The sequence below is a fragment of the Cydia fagiglandana genome, chromosome Z, assembly GCF_963556715.1.
Source record: "Cydia fagiglandana chromosome Z, ilCydFagi1.1, whole genome shotgun sequence".
NCBI lineage: Eukaryota > Metazoa > Arthropoda > Insecta > Lepidoptera > Tortricidae > Cydia > Cydia fagiglandana.
In genome coordinates this window covers 9119246-9143386 of record NC_085959.1, presented here as the reverse complement: position 1 = coordinate 9143386, position 24141 = coordinate 9119246, and the positions used below count along the sequence as shown (strand labels likewise).

At 40.1% G+C, this 24141-nt stretch overlaps 2 protein-coding genes across 2 annotated transcripts; both read right to left on the bottom strand.

Moving 5' to 3' along the window:
* Positions 1 to 3881: 3881 nt before the first annotated feature.
* On the bottom strand, positions 3882 to 20496 carry LOC134678724 (nuclear pore complex protein Nup153-like). The gene is made up of 7 exons (XM_063537391.1): positions 20157 to 20496; positions 16588 to 16797; positions 15499 to 15790; positions 14909 to 15268; positions 14588 to 14750; positions 11165 to 14009; positions 3882 to 10994 (listed from the first exon to the last, which is right to left on the bottom strand). Exons 1-7 carry the CDS (start codon positions 20220 to 20222, stop codon positions 10842 to 10844), a joined length of 4089 nt encoding a protein of 1362 aa, XP_063393461.1. The 5' UTR covers positions 20223 to 20496; the 3' UTR covers positions 3882 to 10841.
* Positions 20497 to 22140: 1644 nt separating this feature from the next.
* Positions 22141 to 23965, bottom strand: LOC134679364 (peptidyl-prolyl cis-trans isomerase-like 1). The gene is made up of 2 exons (XM_063538264.1): positions 23722 to 23965; positions 22141 to 23646 (listed from the first exon to the last, which is right to left on the bottom strand). Exons 1-2 carry the CDS (start codon positions 23790 to 23792, stop codon positions 23202 to 23204), a joined length of 516 nt encoding a protein of 171 aa, XP_063394334.1. The 5' UTR covers positions 23793 to 23965; the 3' UTR covers positions 22141 to 23201.
* Between the last annotated feature and the right edge of the window lie 176 nt (positions 23966 to 24141).

The following is a 24141-nucleotide window of genomic DNA, read 5'->3' as shown; positions in this document are numbered from 1 at the left end:
TATGGAATAGTGTGGTGTGACGAGTTCGGCGCGTGGGAGCGCGGAGCCCTAACTGTGACAGCAATCCAACGCAGTCTAGATGCCCGTTGAGAACATCGTGGAGGAACATTTTACCATTTATTTAAATTTTGGAAGGATCACGTGCAGTTTTTCCTCTTATATTACAAGTGTTCGATTGAAAACTAAGCTTTGGTGTATACCTGGATCACCTGCACGTACAAGAAGGCGTTTCATATACGCCCGCCCATCAGATAGGTACACAAAGTCATGATGCGTATGGAATACAGCATGTTTGGTCCTATTCTAGCTGTCACGTGGTATCACAAATTTGGTCGGACTGCAAAAACTGCCAGGCTACGGTGAGGCCGACCAAGCCATACGTCAACAGGTTTATTTTAGGTATTATAATCCGTTTGTTTCATTCTATTTTTCGATGAGGTAAATTGTAGCTCTCACGTGGTACCACAAAATTGGTCGGACACAGGAACCTGCCAACACAGGATTTGGCCAACCACTTTTTTATTACTGTCCTCAAATGCAGCTATCGTACCATACAAGTTTCACACGATTTTTCGATAAAATTTTTTTGATGATTTTTTTATAAATTTGGCCGGACTGCAAAAACTGCCAGGTTAAGGTGAGGCCGACCAAGACATACGTCAACAGGCTTATTTAAGCTATTATAATCCGTTTGTTTCATTCTATTTTTCGATGAGGTAAATTGTAGCTCTCACGTGGTACCACAAAATTGGTCGGACACAGGAACCTGCAAACACAGGATTTGGCCGACCATTTTTTTTTACTGTCCTCAAAGGCTATCGTACCATACAAGTTTCATACGATTTTTCGATAAAAAAAATTTGATGATTTTTTCATAAATTTGGTCGGACTGCAAAAACTGCCAGGTTAAGGTGAGGCCGACCAAGACATACGTCAACAGGCTTATTTTAGCTATTATAATCCGTTTGTTTCATTCTATTTTTCGATGAGGTAAATTGTAGCTCTCACGTGGTACCACAAAATTGGTCGGACAGAGGAACCTGCCAACACAGGATTTGGCCGACCACTTTTTTTTTACTGTCCTCAAAGGCAGCTATCGTACCATACAAGTTTCATACGATTTTTCGATAAAAAATTTTTGATGTTTTTTTTATAAATTTAGTCGGACTGCAAAAACTGCCAGGTTAAGGTGAGGCCGACCAAGACCTACGTCAACAGGCTTATTTTAGCTATTATTATCCGTTTGTTTCATTCTATTTTTCGTTGAGGTAAATTGTAGCTCTCACGTGGTACCACAAAATTGGTCGGACACAGGAACCTGCCAACAAAGGATTTGGCCGACCACTTTTTTTTTACTGTCCTCAAAGGCAGCTATCTTACCATACAAGTTTCATACGATTTTTCAATAAAAATTTTTTGATGTTTTTTTTATAAATTTGGTCGGACTGCAAAAACTGCCAGGTTAAGGTGAGGCCGACCAAGACATACGTCAACAGGCTTATTTTAGCTATTATAATCCGTTTGTTTCATTCTATTTTTCGATGAGGTAAATTGTAGCTCTTACGTGGTACCACAAAATTGGTCGGACACAGGAACCTGCCAACACAGGATTTGGCCGACCACTTTTTTTTTTACTGTTCTCAAAGGCAGCTATCGTACCATACAAGTTTCATACGATTTTTCGATAAAAATTTTTTGATGATTTTTTTATAAATCTGGTCGGACTGCAAAAACTGCCAGGTTAAGGTGAGGCCGACCAAGACATACGTCGACAGGCTTATTTTAGCTATTATAATCCGTTTGTTTCATTCTATTTTTCGATGAGGTAAATTGTAGCTCTCACGTGACCCAATAAATCTGGTCGGACTGCAAAAACTGCCAGGCTAAGGTGAGGCCGACCACTTTTTTTTTACTGTCCTCAAGGTCAGGTATCCTACCATACAAGTTTCATTCTATTTTTCGATGAGGTTTTTTTTGATGAATTTTTGTCCAACGTTTTTGCCATTTGTACAAAATCTGCCAGGTTAAGCCTAGGCCGACCAAGTGCGTTGGAATCTACTAAATGTCAGGTACCTCTACAGGGTAGGTATATTCTATTTTTTGATGAGGTTTGTTTCATGCAGCCGGCTCCCGGACTAAAACTAAATAAAACAATTCCCATTATTCGATTGAGCTTAAACTTCACACACATAATAAAAAAAATAAGATAAATAAGATAATTATGTAAGTTGGGTGACAATGCAATATTTTGGAAGGTACCTTCGAGCTGATCTGTCGATGGACACAGGAGGTGGCCACAGGAACTATGTGATAAAACAACGGCATCTTGATTAGATCCCCAAGAATTACGACTTTTTATTTTACGGGATTCGAGTAATTTGCGGATGACGAGTGAGTACGCGTACCTTGATGAAAAGTGGCTTCTTCTAAACACACAAGTCTCTCCATTTAAGACAAGGTGTCGTAATACTAACGTAAATATATATTTTAAAAGAAATGTTTTATTTCTTTCATTGTCGCATAAGTATTAATAAATACAAAATGATGTAATTATTTTGATTAAAAAATATATTAAAATTGGCGGCTCGTTTTGTACGACGTCCGGTTAGTACGACGTAATATCAGCGGTCCCTTGAGTGTCGTTATAACCGGACTCTACTGTACTTTTAGCTACCTGTAGCAAAGCGACGAAATCGCGGAGTGAGCCACGCCTGGTAACGGACGAGGGCTCGAAAACTCTTGAAATAAGATAATACCTATGGCCAATTACCTGTGTTTGTGTGCGTGTTGGCGACAATTCTCATCAATCTCAATCCGGGCTCATTTCTCTTCTAGTCGGACCACGCTACGTTTTCATGTATAGCGCTACGTAGTCAGTATTGAGCTTGTAGGAATACATGTATACATCTGATTGGGACTGCCAATAAGTTTGTGTAAAGTTAGGCCCCATTCGCACGACAGCTTTTTCAACGCGCGTTAAAAAAGCGTTTGAATGACACAAATGGATAACCATGTATTGTTTGTATTCATACGACAGCGGTGGCGCTTTTTATCAAGCGTTGGTGGATTTTCGACTTTAAGCCTTGGTCATTAAATCGAATTTAGAGTGCGGACAGATTCAAGCGCTATTTTAACGCGCGTTGAAAAAGCTGTCGTGCGAATGGGGGCTAAGCATGGTCAGTCTATTGTTTTTTGAAGTGGAAACTTCTTTAGCGGCCTATGTTAGCGACGCTGTGCTCTTTTTGAGGGAGGAAAAAATGTTAAACTCGAGACAGCCAGCGTAAGATGTAACCCTCTCTTTCTACCGCACGGCGAAAATTTATGCCAGAGCCTGCAGTTTCGTTTTAGGAGGCGCAGGGCGCTTGCGTGACGTCACGTAACGGACAATGTCAGTGTTGTTTTTTTTTATTTAAATGCCATCTAGCGAGTTTCCCTCAAACTGGTATTAACCTGTTGAACGCCAAACGGTGCAACCATTTGCCGTGCCAATGACGCCACGGCGGTAAAATTTAGTTTTGTAAATAAATAATGCCAACCTAAAAGTGGGGTTTTTCAGTAGATTTTCATCAAAAAACGATCGACGTCAAATGCCGGCTTTGGCGTCGTTGACACGATTTTGCGTTGACGTCAATTGCCGTCTGTGGCGTCCAAAAGGTTAATATAACTGTAGTACTCACAGTGATGTGCTTAGGGGTTTAGTTTAATCCTACTCTATGATTTACTAGCTAGCTTAGTGCTGCACTCTGGCGGCAGAACATTGCAGTAATACCCCCTATTCAAAACCTGCGCGGATCCATGTTCCGGCAAACCAGAGGTTAATCATTTAATCAATAAACGTAAAACATGTTATCCTAAGAGGAGGTTTATGAAAACAACAGTGATAATTTTGATGGCAGTTTAATTGAGGAACAAATCTAAAGCATTTATAAATCAACGATCGTAATTATCATTTAATTCGTCAACATTAATATCAATTCGCGGAAGTATACAAGTTTAGTTTTGCTCCCCAAGTTTCCATTATTCTTTATTGTAATATTCACTGATAGTTCAGTTAAATACAATAACATGTTTTTACATTACATTACTTAGTGACTCAGAGTAGTGCGCATTTGGAGGCCTTTTGATTTAATTTGTTACTTATAAAAAAAAATACGATAAAATTACTAAGGTCCAAATGCGACTACAAATCGCGAAATGATTCAACTCAACTAACTATATACAGAAATAATTACTAAACAAGCAAAATATCGTAACAGTCAATGGAGCACATATATAAACAAACTTATATCATTATAAAGTTTAATTTTTCCTATGAATTACTTTTTTAATATACAAAATATCGATCCCAACGAATCTACGAGCCTGTTACAATGTTTTGCCTGACGTTGTTCCATGCTGAAGATACTTCTATAACTTAAAGATACCTACAAAATAGGATGCCTATTACAATGGTAGCCTTCCTTAGTTGGACAAGGGGTGTCCTTAGAGCAAAACTACAATAACGGAGATATTCGTTTTTCCTTACTCTTTCTAGGAGCGGACAGCGCTTCTGCGCCCGTCCGTCCTGGTCGCCGGCCATCCACGCTCGTACGAGCCGTGCGAAGGCCGCCTCCTGGCTTCCCATAGGCGGACACTAACGATCTGCCATTTGGCTACCTCACAGATCCCATTCACACATTACCCTTACATTATCTTCGAGACCCGCACAAATTACAATTTTCAACTATAAGTACTTAGTTACATCGCCTGCTACCTCACTTGTGATTTTTCAACATTATTCTGAAAGACCAGCTTCCATACATATAAACGTGAATTCGGAATGATAGCTAAATAGATTTTGACCTTTACTGTCTTCATCGAAAGTGGGTAACTATATGTATAGTAACCCATTTTTTAATACAATGGTTGTTTGGTGCGGTGTCCGCTTTCGATGAAGAAGAACGTCTCTTGTCTGAATAATACAACCTAAGCGGGCGCCCCTTTGTCAAATTTAAAGTAACAAAATAAGAGACGTTATCACGAAACTATGAAACTATATTCTGCTGTTAAATCAAGGTATAAAATTAAAATACTAATACAATCATCGACATACGTGACACCATCAAATATGACGCCATTTACTTCGGCAATTTTACAAAAGTAGTTTGAGTAAAATTATAATTTTATGCCTATGGAAGATTTCCACTAACAAAATTTACAGAGAAACTTATAACTATTTAGTGTTACAATAGGTAATTTACGCAAGCTCATATTCCGCATGACATCGCGGGTAACATTATCATGAAACTAATTTAAAATTTAACAAAAAAACGTCATGTCATACGAAAGCTACCCCCTCTGTAGCACATAATTAGAACAGATTAGGCGCAATAGTAGTGTTACATATCTCTACTTCGCGTTTACACTTTAAGGCTATTGATATATATACATATGAGATATGAGCAACTATATATTGCACTATATCGGAACGGAATTAAATTTCAAGGAGTAAATATAATAAGTGTGTGAGACAAATATTCAAAATTATAAATTCTAAAGTTCTACGAACAGGCAACTTCTGACGATTCGTCTTTTGTTGAAGAATTACATTTTTCTACTAGGAAGAATCACTTTAAAAAGTGGCACTGGCGTTTTATCCTATATCTAAATTTCAGTCATTGACGTAAAATAATAAATTAATCACTATAAATAGTATAATAAGCTTCATAATCGCTTGGCGTCAATGAAGTTGGGCTAATTACTGGCCCTTCACATGGCTATATGTATTTGGAAAATATTTGAGTTGCATCCCTTTTGTTTTGTATGTTGATGAAAGAGATACAATACGAATCTATGCCTGATAGAGCTATGTGAATTGTCAGCATATACGTTTCATTTCATATCACAACTGAAGACGAATCGTTTGAAGATAATGCAGTCTTAACACATAACTAATCACATATTCCAATATGATAATTAGCGGAATCCTATTATAAAATTGTACATACAACGGTGCTTAATCGCGTATTTATGTTTTAAGATACCGTTGTACAATTTAATAATGTGTAAAAATCGTGAAAGTTTAAATCAGTGATCCTATTTAAAGTTTCTAAAAAAATATTTCTTTCTTATTTTGGTAAATAAGTGTAGGTCAATTAGCACAATGCGTTATTTAGGTTCTATATAAACGAAAATAGAAGTATACAGGGTAGTCGAGCACATGTCTGACACACGACCGAGTCGACTGACGCGAATAAAAATAAATTGCAGCGCGGTCGATAAATCTAAATCATAAATGTTACCATCTATCGGTTAGTTCTTTATCCATTTTTGTTGGTTTATTTCTTAAGGTTTAGAGCGAGAAACAAATAATATTCAACAATTACGTTTAACAATATAATTATACGCGTGCAATAGAGATAGCAACAGGCGGGTCAATGTACGATAAGGGACGCTTTCCAGATGGAAAGCGTCCCTTCAATCGCCCAAAAATACGTTGACATTTTTTGCGTTTATGTATCAAAGCTAAATGAGAATATTTAAAACAAATGAATTTTGCTTAAAATTATTGTGGTTTTAATTTTTATTGGCATTTTGTAATGAATTTTTAAGAGTATTTTTCCTACACGTCAAGTATGAAAATATTCGGTTAAATTCTTGGTCAAAGTATTTTTCGGCTTCCCTGTTCAATATAATTGACGCCGACGCCTCGTCAGTGACAAACGAATATTTAGGAAAAATCCAAATTTGGTCAAAAAAACGGTCGGTAAAAACGCGGCGTGAGTAATTATCATTTAGTAATTTTTTATCAGGTGAGTGCAAGTGCATGTTTCTACACACCTATGTCAAATTTTGCAAAGGAGTTTAGGGTTGGTGATCATACTCAATTACCTACACTTAATTTTGATACTACATTAAATTCGTTCATTACCAAAACTTGTGGTCATCTTTAGATAATTGATAGCAGCATAAGTGGCTTAATATATTGCAACTCTTGTTACCATATGAAATTAAGATGTATTACGATATACAGGGTGTTTGGTACACCGTTTGCCAAATTAAAACGACAGATAGGTTGAGTCATTTGCTATCTGCTGTCTAGAAAAAACAATTGCCCATGTTTTTTTTACTACTGCTCAAGTAAAAATTTGATATTTACAAAAAACTGTCATAGAAGTGAAAAAAAAATTGGCACCAAATTAAAAATTTCTAGGCCTGAGAAGATAGCAAATGACTCAACCTATCTGCCGTTTTAATTTGGCAAACGATGTACCAAACAGCCTGTATATATAGTTTGTCAAAGGACTGTCTCATTTCAATCATAGACAGAGATAATCATACTATCTTTGTCTTAAACTAGTACTAGCACCCGAAAGAAAAGGATGAGTATAGTTTTCCTGGTTCTTACTGACTGATAAATTGGTTTAACCAACTATATTTGGCCACATAGGCTGTCACCAACTATTCGATGTTGACTGTGCGAAACTTCTTTAGCAGGTTTCCCAACCTGTGAGACCCCGGGTCTGCCCAAGAGGACAGAAGAGACGGTTAAGTTTTTTGAGTGTACACTGCCCAATGATGTGACGATTTAGAGTGATATCTTTAGGCCTTGAACCTCGAATATTTTACTAGAATACATTCGCTTTTATAGTAAACAAAAGTTTTAAAAAAAACCGGCGGAAGCATGTCGAGCCATGCTCAATGTAGGGATCCGTAGTTACCATTTTGTCAGAAATATAGGAGAAACGGGGGCTAGTAGTAAATATTACAAGCAAAGGGAGTACCTATCATCGCAGCGCTTTGTAAGTCATTTCACAAAGAAGAGAGGACATTTTGCAATAACTCAACTGCTGGACCGATCATATTCGCTATAGTTTTCATTGAAAGTATATAGGTACATAAGTGTGTTTTACGATATTCTTTTTCATAGTTTTTGGACCCATGGTTCGTATTTTTTTTTTTATTGACAAGGAAACAATTTTTTTTATATTTTTCGGAGCGATTATTTATTATATATTAAAGTTGATGGAGACCCTTTTTTTTGAAGGACCTATCCAACGACAGCAATTATAACTTTGATTAAAGCGAAAAAAAAATGAAAAAGAAAATATTTTGTATGGGAGGTACCTTAAAAAATATTTTTTTGTAGTTTTTATTTTACCGTTTTCTCGCCATGCATGATTTATGTTGTTCCATGCCAAATTGCAGCTTTCTGCTATCACGGAGCAAGGCTGCGGCAGAAAGACGGACATGACGAAACCATAAGTTGACTATGGAACACAAAAAAAATCAGTTTACCAACTGAGTAGAGAAAGAGGCTCGTGTATTCAAAACTATTACCTATTTCTTTTATTTTTGTATTAAACAAAATTAAGGAGAACATGGCAGCATTTTTACTACCAGACAAGGGTCGACGCAAAAAGGTTGGGAAACCCTATTCTACAGCCCTTAAACTGACAACCCTGCTAACGCCGCCATTTTGAATAAAGAATGCGAGGCAAGATGGCCGCACTACAGACGCTTTATCGGTTGAAACGTCATCCACGTACTGACAGCTATTTTAATACAATATAATTTCTATGTGCAAACAATAACTTATCGTATCGACAGTTACAATGTACTCGGAGCGGCTGAGACCTTATACAACCGGTGTACTAGAAGGCATTGCATTTAACATATATTCTATATATCTGTTTTTGTTTTTTTTTTTTAATCCATATACGTTTTGATACAAAATATGCGTTTACATTTCGAAGCTACGCGTCAGATCGTAATTCTAATTTCAATAAGAATCCGGTAAATTGAGATTACAATTACAGTGCTCAATGCAAGTCACACACATAGTTATAGTCTGTCAAATCTATCTAGCCCATATTTTATTCCAAGTTAATAATTTAGGAACATGCAATGCATGTTACTTTACTATGGCACCAAATCAGAAATGGACTTCCGACGGGGAATAAGTTACGTCAACACTTTAAAAGAATCATCCTGCATAATGATAGACTAAGCTATATAAACTAGGCCTTTCAATAATCTTATTTAATTTTAGAGGATTTGACAAACCTTACAAGTTGCAAGTATTCGCTTAAGCATTCTGTTACAGTAATACACGTATCACAGGACACGTACACGGCAATTAATACGCTCGATATCATTCCATGAAAACATTTCATAAAAAAAAAAATATTGAACAAAGTGGCTAACGCAAACAAAGATCAATAGCGGCAATCTAAAACAATACGGGCAAACCGCTCAAAAGCTCGAATTCAACATCGTCTTTTGTGCAGTTTTGTTACTAAAGAAAACCTTCGTCTAAATAAAATACCTAACATATAATTAAACTAGATAGCGGCAAAGTAAATGACGTCAGTGCCCGGTCGCCACTGGCTCATTCAGTTTGGTCATATCGGGAACTGACATCACCGTTCCGACGAGTAATTTAGTACAATTCCAAACGGGAACAATGTTCAAGATGCAAGATGTTCTTACAATTTTGAAGTTAAATATTTCCCGTTTGCTTATGTTGTAGTTAGTTTAGCAACGAAGCCGAACAGTGCCGACACCGGTCATTAGTATTTGGTAAGAACTCGAGTCTTTTGAGTTTAAATTTGTAGGTAGACTCAGTTTTAGGACACTTCAAACGGACGAGTATTTTTATTAGAGTCTGGCTACTGAAATATTACACAAATGTTGGCGGGAAATTCAAAAAATCTTAGGCTGGTCACACTTTGTGTAGTAGGAATTATAGTTTTGATGCTAGAAAATATTTTTGACTATCTGTGCACACGTAAGGTACCTAAGGATATAAGTTAAATATACGTTGACGTGCACTCAAAGTCAGCTCACATAATTTCTACCACTGTAAAGTACAGTCAGCGATAAACACATATGTTAACACTTTCTCAACATATTATTGTATAAACAACCATTGTATTGTATATACAAGACGGAAAATGAAATGTAGTGTAAATAAGACCTAGCTCGATAATACCGTAATATTAATCCATCACCAAAAAAAATACATAAGTACTATGCCAAATATGCTGAATGTTAAGTATTAAAAATATTTATAGAGCACCAACCTTCCAATTTGTTTAGGAGTTTAAAACATTTCAGTTTTTCGTTATAGAACGATGTAGCGTTGTGTAAGTGCGAAGTTAACTTGTAAGTCGACTTCGCATATTGTCGTAATTATTTATGAGCTTAAATAATATTTTGCGAACCTCACTCAGTAAAGACATTATTAGTATTATTTAAAATAAACCCCTTATAAACCGCACACAATTTGAATGAATGACATAGGCTGGTTTTAGTGTCACGCGGACCGTCCGTGCGGATCGCTCCGCACCGGACTAAATTGACAACTGATTTTTAGCTTTTTTTTAGATCATAGACAATTGGTGATATAACAACGAAATATCTGTCAACAATTTTTGGCTAGCCAGACTCTAGCTTTAAGTCCTTATTCAGTCTTTATAGTGTGATTTAAAAGAACTCGAGTCCTAATAAAGTCTTCTTTATTTAAATGACAGATTTTCAATACATATTATAAAACAAAGTCCATCGCCGCGTCTGTCTGTTTGTATGTTCGAAATAAACTCATAAACTACTGAACGGATTTTCACGGAGTTTTCATCTATCAATAGAGTATTTATTTTCAATATAGAAAATCGTCGCAATTGAATCTAAACCATAATTGTAACTAACGCGTCTTGAAAATTGTTGTCTCCACTAGAAATTAAACAGAACTCAATTTGTCGACGTGTCTAAAAAACTGAGCCGAGCCTAATGAGGACTCGAGGTTTTGCCAAACATTACCGGTCACTCAATTAGCCGGGTCCAACGTGGCAGGCAGGGGTTCACCGCTGCGTAGTGCGGCGCAAGCCACGGCGCACGCGCCGCATGCCGGCGCTGGGCGCGCTGCCCATGCTGAACTGGACCTGCGCCGCCTGCCCGCCGGCGGCGCCGAAGTTGTACACGCCCGTCTGGGGCTGCTGGGCCTGTTGCTGTGGCTGTGGAAACGACGCTTTGGTTATACTTTGCTCTAGAGTACACGTTGATGTTATAAGCTACGAGCACCGATGCATATGATAACGTCTAGTCACCATTAAGACTTGAAGATACTGATGTAGTTTTTTTTTGTACAAAAATATTCTATAATAACATTAATAAGCAACCGTACCTGTTGTCCGAACATGAAGGAGGAAGTTTGAGGCGTGCCGAAGTTGAAGGAGGGCGCTGGAGCCGGCACCGACGGCGCCTCGAAGGTGGGTATCGAGGGGTTCGGCGTGCCGAACGTCGGCGTGGCGCCCACGTTCGGCCGCCCGAACATGCCCAGGGCCGGCGCCTGGGCCGGCTGCGTGGGCGACCCGAACATCCCCGTCGAATTCTGGTTTGGCGTCGAAAATATGGACGGCTGGCTGTTCTGACTAGGCATCCCAAAAATATTAGGCGTGGATTGCACTATAGAGCCGAATGCGGGCGTTGCCGCGGTCTGAGATGCGCCGAAGGCTGGTGCCGCCGCCGGCTGAGTAGCCGACCCGAACGCGGGTGGCGACGTTGCCAAGTTGCTTCCAAATGCCGGCGTCGATGTCTGCGTGTTGCTTGTGCCGAATGCCGGCGCTGGGGTCCCGCTGAACGGCGTCGACGATCCGAACGAGAAAGGTTTTGGCGCGCTGTTCGTGGTCGCGTTCGCGTTGAACGGATTCGCCGCGCTGTTGTTTGGCGGAGTCCAAGAGTTCTCCTTCTGAATTGCCGACCCAAATATGCTAGGAGCGGCCGCGGATAGGCCGTTTCCGGGCGACAAACCCACCGCTAGCGGATTAACCGATAGACCATTGCCGCTGGTCAAGCTGTTAGTTGCCGACAGCCCGTTGCCTCCGGCCACAGGATTGGGCGCTAAAGGATTTTCCGTCGAAGAACCTCCGAGTGAAAATTTGTTAATGGTGGTGCTGCTGTCCTTCGCCGCGAATGTTGGCGGTTTGAACACGTCAGATTTATTACTACTACCAAATGTGAAATTAAAGCTAGGCTTTTCGCCTGATTGCGCTTGAGAGCTGCCAAAGCTGAACATGGGCGTTGCGGCCGGCGCGGGCGCGGGTGGCGCGGCGGTGGACGCCGCGGGCGCGTCGCTCTTTGGGAATATGGAGGTCGGGGCCGTCGTCGACGGTTCACTCTTTTGGAAGATTGTATTCATAGGTTTTTCGTCAGTCTTTTGGAACATGGATAAAGCTGAGGTAGCCGAGGCTGTGGTAGTTGGCGCGAAGGATATGGTGGTCGCGGACGAGGATGTCGCGGCGGCGCCAAAGAGGCCGGTTTTTTCGGCTGATCCGGTCTTCGGGGCCGAAAAAGTCAGGATAGGCGCAGGCGTGCTCGTGGTAGCCAAACTGAGCGATGCGCTTGTGGCGTTCGTGGTAGCCAAACTGAGCGATGCGCTTGGGGCGTCCTTCTTTAGAGTAAACGCCGTACTTAGCAGCTGATTCGTCGTAGACTTGTCTGCCAACGGGGCCGGACCAAACATCATAATTGGCGGCTTAGCAGGCTCATCTGCCTTTTTCGCTTCCTCGGGTTTATCATTCAACGCCAGCTTCTCTTTTTCTTCCGGTTTGTCTTTCTTTTCGGATTCTTTAGAAACTTCTGTCAGTTTATTTGGGATCCCAAACATCGGTGCGGGCGGACTGGTTGGTGCTAATGAGTTCTGTTTAGGAACGCCAAAGGTGAAGGTAGCTTTGGGTGTCTCAGCTGCTTTCTCTGCCGCCTTCGAAGCGTCAAGCTGATCCTCCGTTTTCTTGGCCGGTATGCCGAAGGAGAACGTTGGCGGCGCCTTCGCTAGCACATTATTGTTAGTTTCGGATTCTTCTACTTTATCTTTTGTTTCTGCCGGTTTCTCCGAAATTTTAGCTAAGTTAGCTTCTTGCACTTTCGGATCAATGCCAAATTTGAATGTAGTGTTGACAGTTCCGAAGTTGAATTGCTTCTTCTCTGGCTGTTTGGGCGCTCCGGACCGCTCGGCCTCGCAGCAGACGCATTTGGTTTTATCGCTGTCATTCCTAACTAAGCAATGTTCACACTCCCACTTGTTGGCCTGGGATTTTAGCACAATCTTGAATGTGTTGTCGGGTTTGCTCTCTGCACATTTGCTACAGGTTCCATCGCTATTTTTTGTAGAGAAGCATTTAGAGCACATTCCTCCCGATTTCTCCACAGCGGTAACAGTTTGTGTGGACTGTTTCTTGGGATTGGCTGCGCCGCAGCAGGCGCACTTGTCGGAGGAGTCGTCGTTGCTGGCCCAGCAGTCCTTGCAGGACCACTTGGCGGTGGTGTCCGCCTTGAGAGGCTTAGCGATGTTGTTGACCTGAACTTTCGCACAGTTGACGCATTTGTCGGAGTTGGGTTGGGTATTGGCGAGTTTGCAGAGGGAGCACTTGGGGGGGAGCGCGGGGGGAGCGGCGGCCGCAGCTCGGTGCTTGTGCCCGCAGCACACGCAAGACGCCGTGTCTGATTTATTTTTCACCCAGCAGTCTGGGCAGCTCCAATCGGCCGCCGCCGCCTCAGTTTTCTTTTCGCTTTCTTTTGACGCACCTAGAATTATTGAAGGCTCAGAAGTCTTTTCATTAACGAGAGGCTTGTCTATACTTCGCTCTGGGCTACCGAATGTGAATTTGGGAGGCGTTGACGTCGGCTTAGGAGATTCACTAGTTATTCTCACTGGATTAGCGAAATTGTAAATACTGTTGCTAGATGTTGTTTCCGACTTACTTTTTTCGACACTGGTCGTTTTAGGTGCGAACGTACTAGATGCGAATGGCATTGTTAGAGTAGGTTTTTCTATTGAGCTTGATTTAGAGGCTACTGGGATGCTGAAATTTGGTAAATTGTTAGGATCAATTTGTAAAACTGCTTTTGGTAGTTCCACAGGAGTGATAGTTTCGGTTTCTAATGCGTTAGCTTCAGTTCCATGAATCCTGGTCCGCTTCGTCTTCACTTTAGTCGTAAACTTGCTGTTGCCGTCCACCTCCGATTGGTCTCTGTAAACAAATGAATTAGTTAATAAAGCAGTGTGATCGGCGGCCAACATTATGTAATACAGGTACCCTAATGTTGCCTCCAGAATCTCGCAAACTAAATTGACAGGTCAATGTGCACAAAACTCATGTCAATTTAGTTCGCGAGTTTCTGAAGGCGACCTTAAACGCAAGTAGAAAATGTATAAAGTCGTAATAAACACTTATGAAATATGAATGTGTAAACGAGCCCCAATTTGAAGGCCCGCTACCCGATGCCACACTTACCCGTATTTGACCTTATATAAAATTAATTAATAGTGTTTTTAAGATGTTTTTGTTAAGTGTTGATCATCTAAAAACTTAGACCAATAAAGTCCGCACAAATATTAGTTTAGCATCTATGGCGGTCAGCAAAATATAATCAGCGCGTGTCAATAGCTTGGTATAGATTAAAGCAATACCTGACCTGAAGCTGACCGCCATAGCATCTCTGCATACAAATATGCACGCAAGTGTGCTAAGTTAATAGTTTTGCTGATTACGTCCGACATTCACAATCAGACTCGATTAGACTGAATCCCGTTAAAAAGAACCATTACCTGTTCTTGGCAGCGGTCGGGTAAGGCAAGTAGTCGGGCGAGGTGCTACTGTGCGACGCGACAAGCTGCCGCGCGGCGTTGGTCGAGTCGTCGAGCCGCGAGCGCTGCTTCAGTCGCAAGATCGATGCTATGCTTGGCACGTGCAACTCTTGCATTTTGTAGGCTGCGAGAACAAACCATTACGATCAAAACTAATGTCCGGTCACCAAAAGTAATAACTTAACAAAAAGAGAAATGTTTTTATATGTGAGGTAAGGTACATAAAATACTACATAGCTAAATAATAAAAGCTTATAGGACATAAAATGACTAAAAACTTACAATTAGTTTTGTTGTAAGGCGACAACAAACTGTGTGAACTGGAGGCCTCGGAGTGCCGCTTCAACACTTCTTGCCTGGTGGGCCTCGTGTAGTGAGGTATCCTCTTGGCGTCCATCAGGGGTGAGGAGTACGACTCTAGGAGGTCCAGGATCCGCTTCGCGGACGTACTCATGTTGCTATCACTAGTGCTCGGCGCCTCTTTCACTGTGGTGTTCTGTCTCTGTGATATATTCGGCTGGTTTATGTAGGAGGACGCGGCGCCACCGTATGTGGTCTTGCCGGCGTAGAATGGGGAGCCGAGAAGCGTGGGCTTGAACGATGGCTGCCGTGGGTCCCGGAGTGTGTTGCTGGATGTTTTCGCTACGGAAAGTACTGTATATGTATAGTATAAGCATCAGTAAATCAGTTATCAGGCAATAATTTTATATATCTCGTCAAACACACAACAGTAGTATTTAAAATTCAATTATAGTTTAAACTAGACTTATTAAAATTATTTAGAACTTTGGAGATATTACATACAAAGGGTCGAGACAAATAAGTGCTTTGAACTTGGGTGAAATAGGAAATCAAATCTCAAAAATTCTCACCATAAGCCTTTTGAGTAGCATCACTCAACTCCTGCGTCTTATCCCCAAACAGGGATTTCCTCTTTCTGGAAGCACTGAGGCCTATAGAGGCCGCCGTCGTGTTTTGAGTGAAGGTTGTCGTCGAGTCCTTATCCGTCCGGTCCGCGGTCCGGTCGACCGCGGTCTCGTCTGGCCTGATGGGTGTCGACACGAAGTTGGTTTCCCGCCGGAACGTGGTCCGCCCGGGCGGCGATTGAACTGTGTATTGGGTGGACGTCTCTATTGTCTCAACGTTGTTTGTGACGCAACTTGCCTGGAATACGTATTGAAATAGAATATCGATTTATTCAACCATTGTTTACTGTATTGGGGACAAGCGTGATTTTGGCGTGATACGTGTTAACTGAAACCCCGTAACCCTATTTCTCGCACCACAAGCAAAAGTAGTAAGTTTAAGCTTCCTTGACGCTAAATTGTGCTGATTCTAGTTATGAAAAAATGCCGACGCTGCACAACCATGATTAAATTATTAATATACTAGCCAAATTCCGTTTCTAATACTGTTGCAATAATTTAAAAACCGTTGTGTAATATGAACTCCACCCGTAATAAAACCATGAACCCAAGAGAAGATGCAAGCTTACATTGTCGTCTTCTCACTTCTGCAAGAATATTGATAAGATTTAAGGGTTATAGACACGTTACATGACCCCTTACGACACGCGACGGCAAAGAAGCCTAAAAACATTTCTACTTAACATGAATTCGTAATGAACGCAAAATAAAATGTACACCTTAAACTTTATGAAAGAAGCACAAGAACAATTGGAGCGGATAATTCTGAAAGGAACCAACACACACGAAATCTCTAACATTCAAATTTTTTACTCCATGTTATGGCTTTATTTTCTCAATTTTTGTTAGCTTGGGTTTCCATTAGCATACGTTCATTTTTCCTTACTAAGCACCAAGTAAAGGACAAAATTATCATACGAAAAATTACTGTAAAAATCAAAATAGCGTAACGGTATGAATTTAAAAATCTCAAGTTCTTCTTTATTCTCTATTGCTTGTGAGTCGCTAGGAAAGAAATCGAGACGTGTAACTCACGTCAGCGCTCCCGAACGAGCGTTCTTCTCGCCGCATCCTCTTATTCGGGGGCTGCACCGGGCTCTCCGTGCCCTCATCTTCCGTCGACGAGTCCGTCGCGTCCGCACCGCCCGCCGAACCATTGGCACTGGAGCGAGGGCTGCTGAACCATTTTGTTATAGTAGCTGGCAGCAAACCCGACACCCGTGACGTCACGTTCTTTACGAACGACTGTAAAGACATAGTGAGTGTGAGTGTTTTAAATGAGGACTCATGGGCCGCTTGGAACAAATCACAGAAAGTGTTATGTCGCATACTAAGCAAGCCTGACACAGGACGATCCATAAGAGCTGGCGCGAGATTGTACTATGTCAATATTTTCATAGACAGTCGGCGCCAGCTCTTGTGTGTAACATATGCATATCAGGTATACTAAGCAACGATATAGAATATTTAGTTACAAAAGCGTCCTAGATAGACTCGTTCTATTTGTAGCTGGCCCCAAACGTCCAATCTTTTGTCTGTTGTTAAGTAAAATGGCGCATGCTACTACCCGCATCGGTCACTTTAACGGGTTATTGAATTACAATTCCTATGGAAATTGCAATAAGATTCAAAATGAACAAATGGAAAAATTATTTGCTACTTCTTGTCTGGTCCCTCTACGGTTACTGCGAGCCGGCGAGTCAAGCGCTACAGAACTATACATACCCTGATTTTTTTTAGGGTTGGACTAGCCCATGCTCAGGTGCCAATAAGAATTATGACTCTTTTTTTGCAGTTGCGGTTTTATTTAACAGTAGACAAAGAGTTAACCGTTTAGGCCAGGTACAAATCGAGCAATTATAAAAGAATTCATTTTTATGGTTTATAATATAATAATATACATTTAAGTCCAGTACAACAGTTATGTTATGGTCCATCAATTCAAGGCATAATTAAGTATAAGTACCAATTTGGTTTTGACCGCGTTTTTTCTTCCATTTATAAAAACATTTGAAGTGTCACCAAAACGGAGATAGTCGTATTTAAGTTTATTTGGACCATGTTAAAAGCTTTTGGACTATAGTTGGGAGTTGTGATTTAGTTAGTTTAGTTGTTTTTTTTTAATACATTCGCAACCGCATAGCATAAGCACTTCCCCTAATCTATTTAAACAAGTTGTGAAATATCTGAACTATTATTCTAATGGCTTGACTGTTAACATGCACTTACAGTGAGTATATATATGGTCATCTATTAGCTTTCATTTACCTGATAAGTCACATTAAAGATGTTCTCAATATGTACAGCCAGCACTAGAAGTTGTTAAGCGGGTGAGGTGTTCAAATAATGCAAATTTATTGTTAACTGAGTAAGACTGTGCGCTAGCTAAATTACTTCTGCTTATTACTGTACATATGACTGTATTATTATATGTATGATGACCGGTCTGGCCTAGTGGGTAGTGACCCTGCCTACGAAGCCGATGGTCCCGGGTTCGAATCCTGGTAAGGGCATTCATTTGTATTATGATACAGATATTTGTTCCTGAGTCATGGTTGTTTTCTATGTATTTAAGTATTTATATATATCGTTGTCTGAGTACCCACAACACAAGCCTTCTTGAGCTTACCGTGGGCAGAGATATATATAACTCCGTATAAGATAAATATAGTCTAAGAAAAAAACGTGCCTCGGATATCAAGATAAAGTCATTCTCGAATAGATGGCGCCATTATAATTTATACCTTTGGCCTATTCTCGGCTAGATGGCGTTGAGGACACCGTTTGATATTTAACAATTTTAACACATATCAGTGAAAGAACATGGGTCAGTATGGAACAATAAAAATTAAAAATCATTTAAAGTAAACATATTTTGATTAATTTGTGTCGATAGATGGCACTAAATGTACCGTGACTACAAAATTGACAATGACAGGACCACTCTATACTATCTATTCTTTTTGCCGTGGGGCTTAGTCAATTTGTGTAAAAATGTCCTATAATTTATTTATTATTTATTATCCCTACTGAATTAGAAATGCAAATGTAACCCTGTCTGTCTGTTTTCTCTTCACACTTAAACAGCTGTACCTGTTTAGATGAAGATTGATATGCACATAGTTTAAAGCCCAGAAAAGGATATAAGGTAGTATATTTCAATCATCATGACTCTACACAGAAAAAGTCGCAGGCAGAAGCTAATAATAAAGATACAGAACAAAACTGAAACAAATGGCTACACTTGGCCAATTGAATCCTATCGACTTTCAGATTGCAATCCATTCAAAGCAGCAAGAATTCATGAATATAATATCTTCCGCCTTTATCAACATGGGCAACTGATAGGTATTGATTTAAACTTGAGAGCAGATCAGTCTGCCAGTTTCTCAATTTATAGGTCTGTTGGTCAAAGGTAGGTATATAACCTTGGTTGCACTGTATACAGCAAACTAAAATTATCTCGAAAAAAGCAAAAAGATGACTAAAAATTTAGTTAGGATCCTTATCATCAAGCCTTAGATTTTACATCGCATGGTGAGATAAAAGAAAATTATGAATTAAAACTAAAATTTAACTCATATTCATACTCATACTCACCAAGTCCCACTTGCACGATCCAAATAACCCAGGGTTTAGCAATTAAACCAGTGTCAAATTGCACTGGTAACCATAGTAACTCCAGGTTTAACCGGACAACCCCAGGTTAAGGAATGGTGCAAGTGGCCCTAAGTCATTTGAACAATCTTAGTTACTGGTTACTTTCAGATTGAAAATGAAGTATTTTGTTCAAAGATACCAGAAATTTAAGTTGTTAATTAACAAACACTACTATTTATTTGTACAATGAATAATCAACCGACTATTAAGTGGGGTGTCTTATGGTCAAAGCCCGGTTGGATGGTAGAAATTATGTGCTGCCTATGTGCTGACGTCTCAAGTGTGTAAGGACACATATTGATACATTTTCCTCAAATTATGGCATTCAAATTAAGTGATTAATAAGCAAAAGATAAAGTACCAGCAAAACATAATTTGTTTACAGATGACTCAAACAACCATCCTTAAATGGCAAAAGATGTTGTCATATGGATATGTCTAAAATGCCTAGCAGATGTCAACTAAATCCACACTACTTAAACTAGACATAAACATACTGGGTTTTTATCAATTTGCAGCAAGTAATGAATAATAAAAAGTTTAAATTCTTGCAAACTTAAATCAACCTGCAGTATACACATGTAAATGATAGTCATTATCTGTGGATCTAATCCAAAAGCAGTTCCATACCTGATCCATAGTTCGTTTACGGCATTAAACAGCCTGTTCACAGTAAGTATAGCTTATACAGCACAGCAAGACTAACGAAGCATGGACTTTGGCAAGACCAGAATGTCGCACACACAAAAACTTGACTATCAACCACTTTTTAGCCTCAAAAAAGTCTCATCGTATTTTATCGAACCGTCAACAAATTGTGATCAATCGCCATGCAAAGCGTCACTTCTTAAGATATAAATACACATCTACGCGTGAGGCCGCGATCGGTAAGAACAAATTTTAACGACTATGTCGCGAGAGCGGGAATCGGTGTGACAACTTACATTGTTAGATTCTCCAGACGATGATCGGGACCGCTTCCCCTTGTTCTTCGGAAAGACGCTACTCATTGTGGATAAATTTTAAGACACTTGCTTATAGCTTGCGAAAAACTACTAAATGTGAAATTTTTGGGCAAATAAATTCACAACTAGCAAAAACGTGACAAACATGGCGTCTCAAGAACGTGTCAGAACGGAGCTTGGAGGGATCTTCACAAACATAATATATATAACAAATAAACTATCACTGATTTAACGTTAGTCGTTTTTCCCTACCAGATCATTAAAAAAACTATTAAAGTAAATCCATGTATTATATCAACTTGATAAAAATTTTAAATGAATAAAAGGCCTGCTACACGGTCGCCGACAAACCCCCAAACCGCGTGGCCTTGGTCTGTCCCGGACCGTGTAGACGGTTGTTACCAACAAAATTTGACCAAAACTGTCCAAGGACAGACCAAGGTCAGACGGTTAGATGGCTTGTCGGCGACCGTGTAGCAAGCCTTTAAAAACGGCGACTTTTCACACTACAATAATCTTTTTTTTTTGCGTTATTAGTGTTGCCATCTATTTCACGCTTTTGTTAGAGATACCAGGCGAAAAAATGTGTAAAACCTACTACACACGATCACAGAAGAAATAATGATTAAGCCTTAGACTAATTAGAGCTCGGAGTAATTAACAATGGAGCCGCCATTAACAGGCGTTCCCCTCTGTCGAAAATAGGCGGCCAATGGTCAACCTCATGTCAACCATATGTATGGACTGACGTTTATCTGACATGACGTACCTATACATTTGATGTGCCCCTCCCCCGCAAAAAACGGCAGACTATTTTGTACCGAAAATTTTAGACATGGCGTCTCCGTTGGTTATATCCTCCAAGAATTAGAGCATTTATTAAGGGCCCCATACACGGTAAGATTCATCTTTGCGATCCATCGTTACAAACCAATCGAAACGACCCATCGATAGTGTATTTCAATATCGTAAACGATTTACTTGATCGAAGACGATATCGGAAATCGCAGCAAAAACCCGTGCAATCATGAATATCGTAACGATGCATCGAATTTGTGTGGCTCTTTGCGATCAACGATTCTATTTTTGTCTCATTCTTGACGAAGGCGACGCACGCAACGGCCACTCCATCTCCAACGAGTAAATGATCGATCGTAACGATCAATTGCTTCGTGTATGGCTCGATCGAAACGATCAATTGCTTCGTGTGTGGCTGGCAATTTCGAAGCGATTGATCGCAACGATTTTCGTCCGATTTGTCGAAGCGATTAATCGTGCCATGTATGGGGCCCTTTAAATGCTCTAAAGCCCGCTCCACACTCGTGCGCGAATCGCGGCGCGAAGCCGCGAACGCGAGTCTCGAGTCGATTTCGCATATCAGCGAACTAGACTCCACACTCGCGTTCGCGGCTTCGCCCGCGATTCACGCGCATAGTCTGGAGGGCGCTTAAGATTTTCGGGTTATTTCAACGCCCGGGTTGCGTTGTATAAAAAAATATATATACAGAGGGAATATCGCGAACCTCGTTCGACGTCATGCCTCCTTGTCACACTTACGTACAAATTAAAAAGTACGGCAGAGAGCCAAAACGTCGAACGTGGTTCGCGGTAGACCCTCAGGTTACCTACGTTCGTTGCCAATAAGGCGGTTATCAATAAATTGGCGGTTGCCAATAAATCGTTGTCGATTATCGTAACGATTTGTCATACACACGGTAGATAAAACTGCGCAAATCGGACTGCACAGATTAATCGCTACGATTTTTAGTTAACGTGTGTAGCCGGAGTTTACACAATGGTTTACTAGAGGTGGTAGTACTGCATTCTGGCGGCAGGACATTGGAGTAATACCCCCTATTATCCAAGAAGCAAAAAGGGGGTAAATTAATGAGGAAACAAATATTATAAATTGTAATAATGAGTTTTATTTCATAATTCTTCACTATTTTTAAGGATTCTCTTATGAAAACATGTTACATATTTGATATTATTAAACTAGAGGAATAATTGTACAGTTTGGTTACAGAGTATGAAATTAACACATACATTTTGATCTTGTAATAACAGGCTGCAATTACAGCTTTAGGCAACATAATTTTGGTGCTTAATCACAAACATGCACTATTGTGCTTAGGTTTTGTGACCATTAGCCTTTTCGAGGCCTTGTCAAACACAAAAGCTGTCACGATGTAAAAAAAATGGAACCCTTATAAGATCACTTTGTTGTCCGTCCATGTGTCTGTCAAGATCCCTTATATTGGAAAAGCGTGTAGGCATCGAGTTGAAATTAAAACTGTATACTCAGGTCTATAGTCCCTTGAAGTTGTGAAAAAATGAAATTTAGCAAGTTATACTGTCTTACAATATAAGCACAGGGAAAAATCTGAAAACTGTAGATTTGTACAGAATCCTCCTTGTCCTCTTTTTTTAACTATAAAGCCCTATGCCATACATTTCTTATGTGATAAACAAGCTTTTCATACAATCTCCTATGAGCAATATGTGCTTAATAGTTTAAACTTATCTTACCTCATTCTGTGAATCAGCCCCTGGCTTTAGACAATGAATTGGAACATTACAATAGTTACAAACCCAGTGCCACTATCAAAACATATGTTGGCTTGTGTGACATAAAATTAATACTTTATTTCAAATTCATCCAGCAATCAAATTTGCTAAGGGGCTATTCATAAATTACGTCATTTCAAATTAGGGGCTGGGGGTCTGGACATTGGATGACGGTAGCATGAAGTAGGAGGAAATGGAGCCATTTAAAGCATGATTTTTGGATGATTATAGGGGGGGTCAAAAATCGATGACGTAATTTATGGACAGCCCCTAATATGTCTGTTTGGAAGACATTATTTTTTTCTGATTTGTAGCATTCTTAGTTATGTGCACATGGTGAAAACTGATAGATAAGTAAATCTTAATAAATGACATAATAAAAATGGTGAAGAAAATATTAGCACTTAATTAAACACTGCTCAGCACAAAACATTCACATGTAGATTGAAAATTCTATTACTTAGGTATATATGCTCTCTCAATCCGCACATCATCCACCGGACAATCATTCTTGTCACACTCAACAAGACCTATTCGTTTGACTACTGACATACCACTTTGAACCCGCCCAAATATTGTATGCTTATTATCTAGCCATTGAGTTGGTGCCAAAGTAATGAAGAACTGTGAGCCATTAGTATCAGGGCCGGCATTAGCCATAGATAATATACCAGCTCCTGTGTGTTTCAAGTCTGTGGTTATTTCGTCATCAAATTGTGGGCCGTAGATAGACTGGCCACCTTTTCCAGTGCCAGTGGGGTCACCACCCTGGATCATGAAGTCCCGTATCACACGATGGAACTTCGTGTTGTTGTAATAACCTCGCCTAACCAGCTCCATGAAGTTTCGGCAGGTTAATGGAGTATGCTTCCAGTACATTTCTACAACAACCGCACCCATCCTGAAACAACCGATTTATTAATGATAGCCCACTGTTAGACACTGAAATTCTGATTTTAGGATTTAGAGGACTTACGATGTTTCCAGCACTGCAACAGGGGGCTGCCACGACTTGTCTGGTATCCCGGCATTTGAATAACCAAGCATGTTTATAGTCCAACTAAAGTATGTACTAGATTAAAGGCTCTTCCACAACCAGTAATGCGTCGTGATATTTGGATAGTTGCAACAATTTACTCCGACTACTTGTAAGAAAATATACTCCGGGAAACAAGTTAAAGAGCCTTGTCTCAGGTTATTTCCAAGAGTCCAAGCACAACACCAACAAAAGTCAAGTCAAGCTGACAACATCACAACAGTGACATCCCATACCAACTTTTTTACAGATTAAAAAAAAAATCTGCAAACAAAGGTTCAATTCAAGGCCCCAACGTTGTCTGTTCTCTTTGACGGCGCAGCAACTAGTATCACTTCTCTCTCCTCGCTCTTTTAAAAA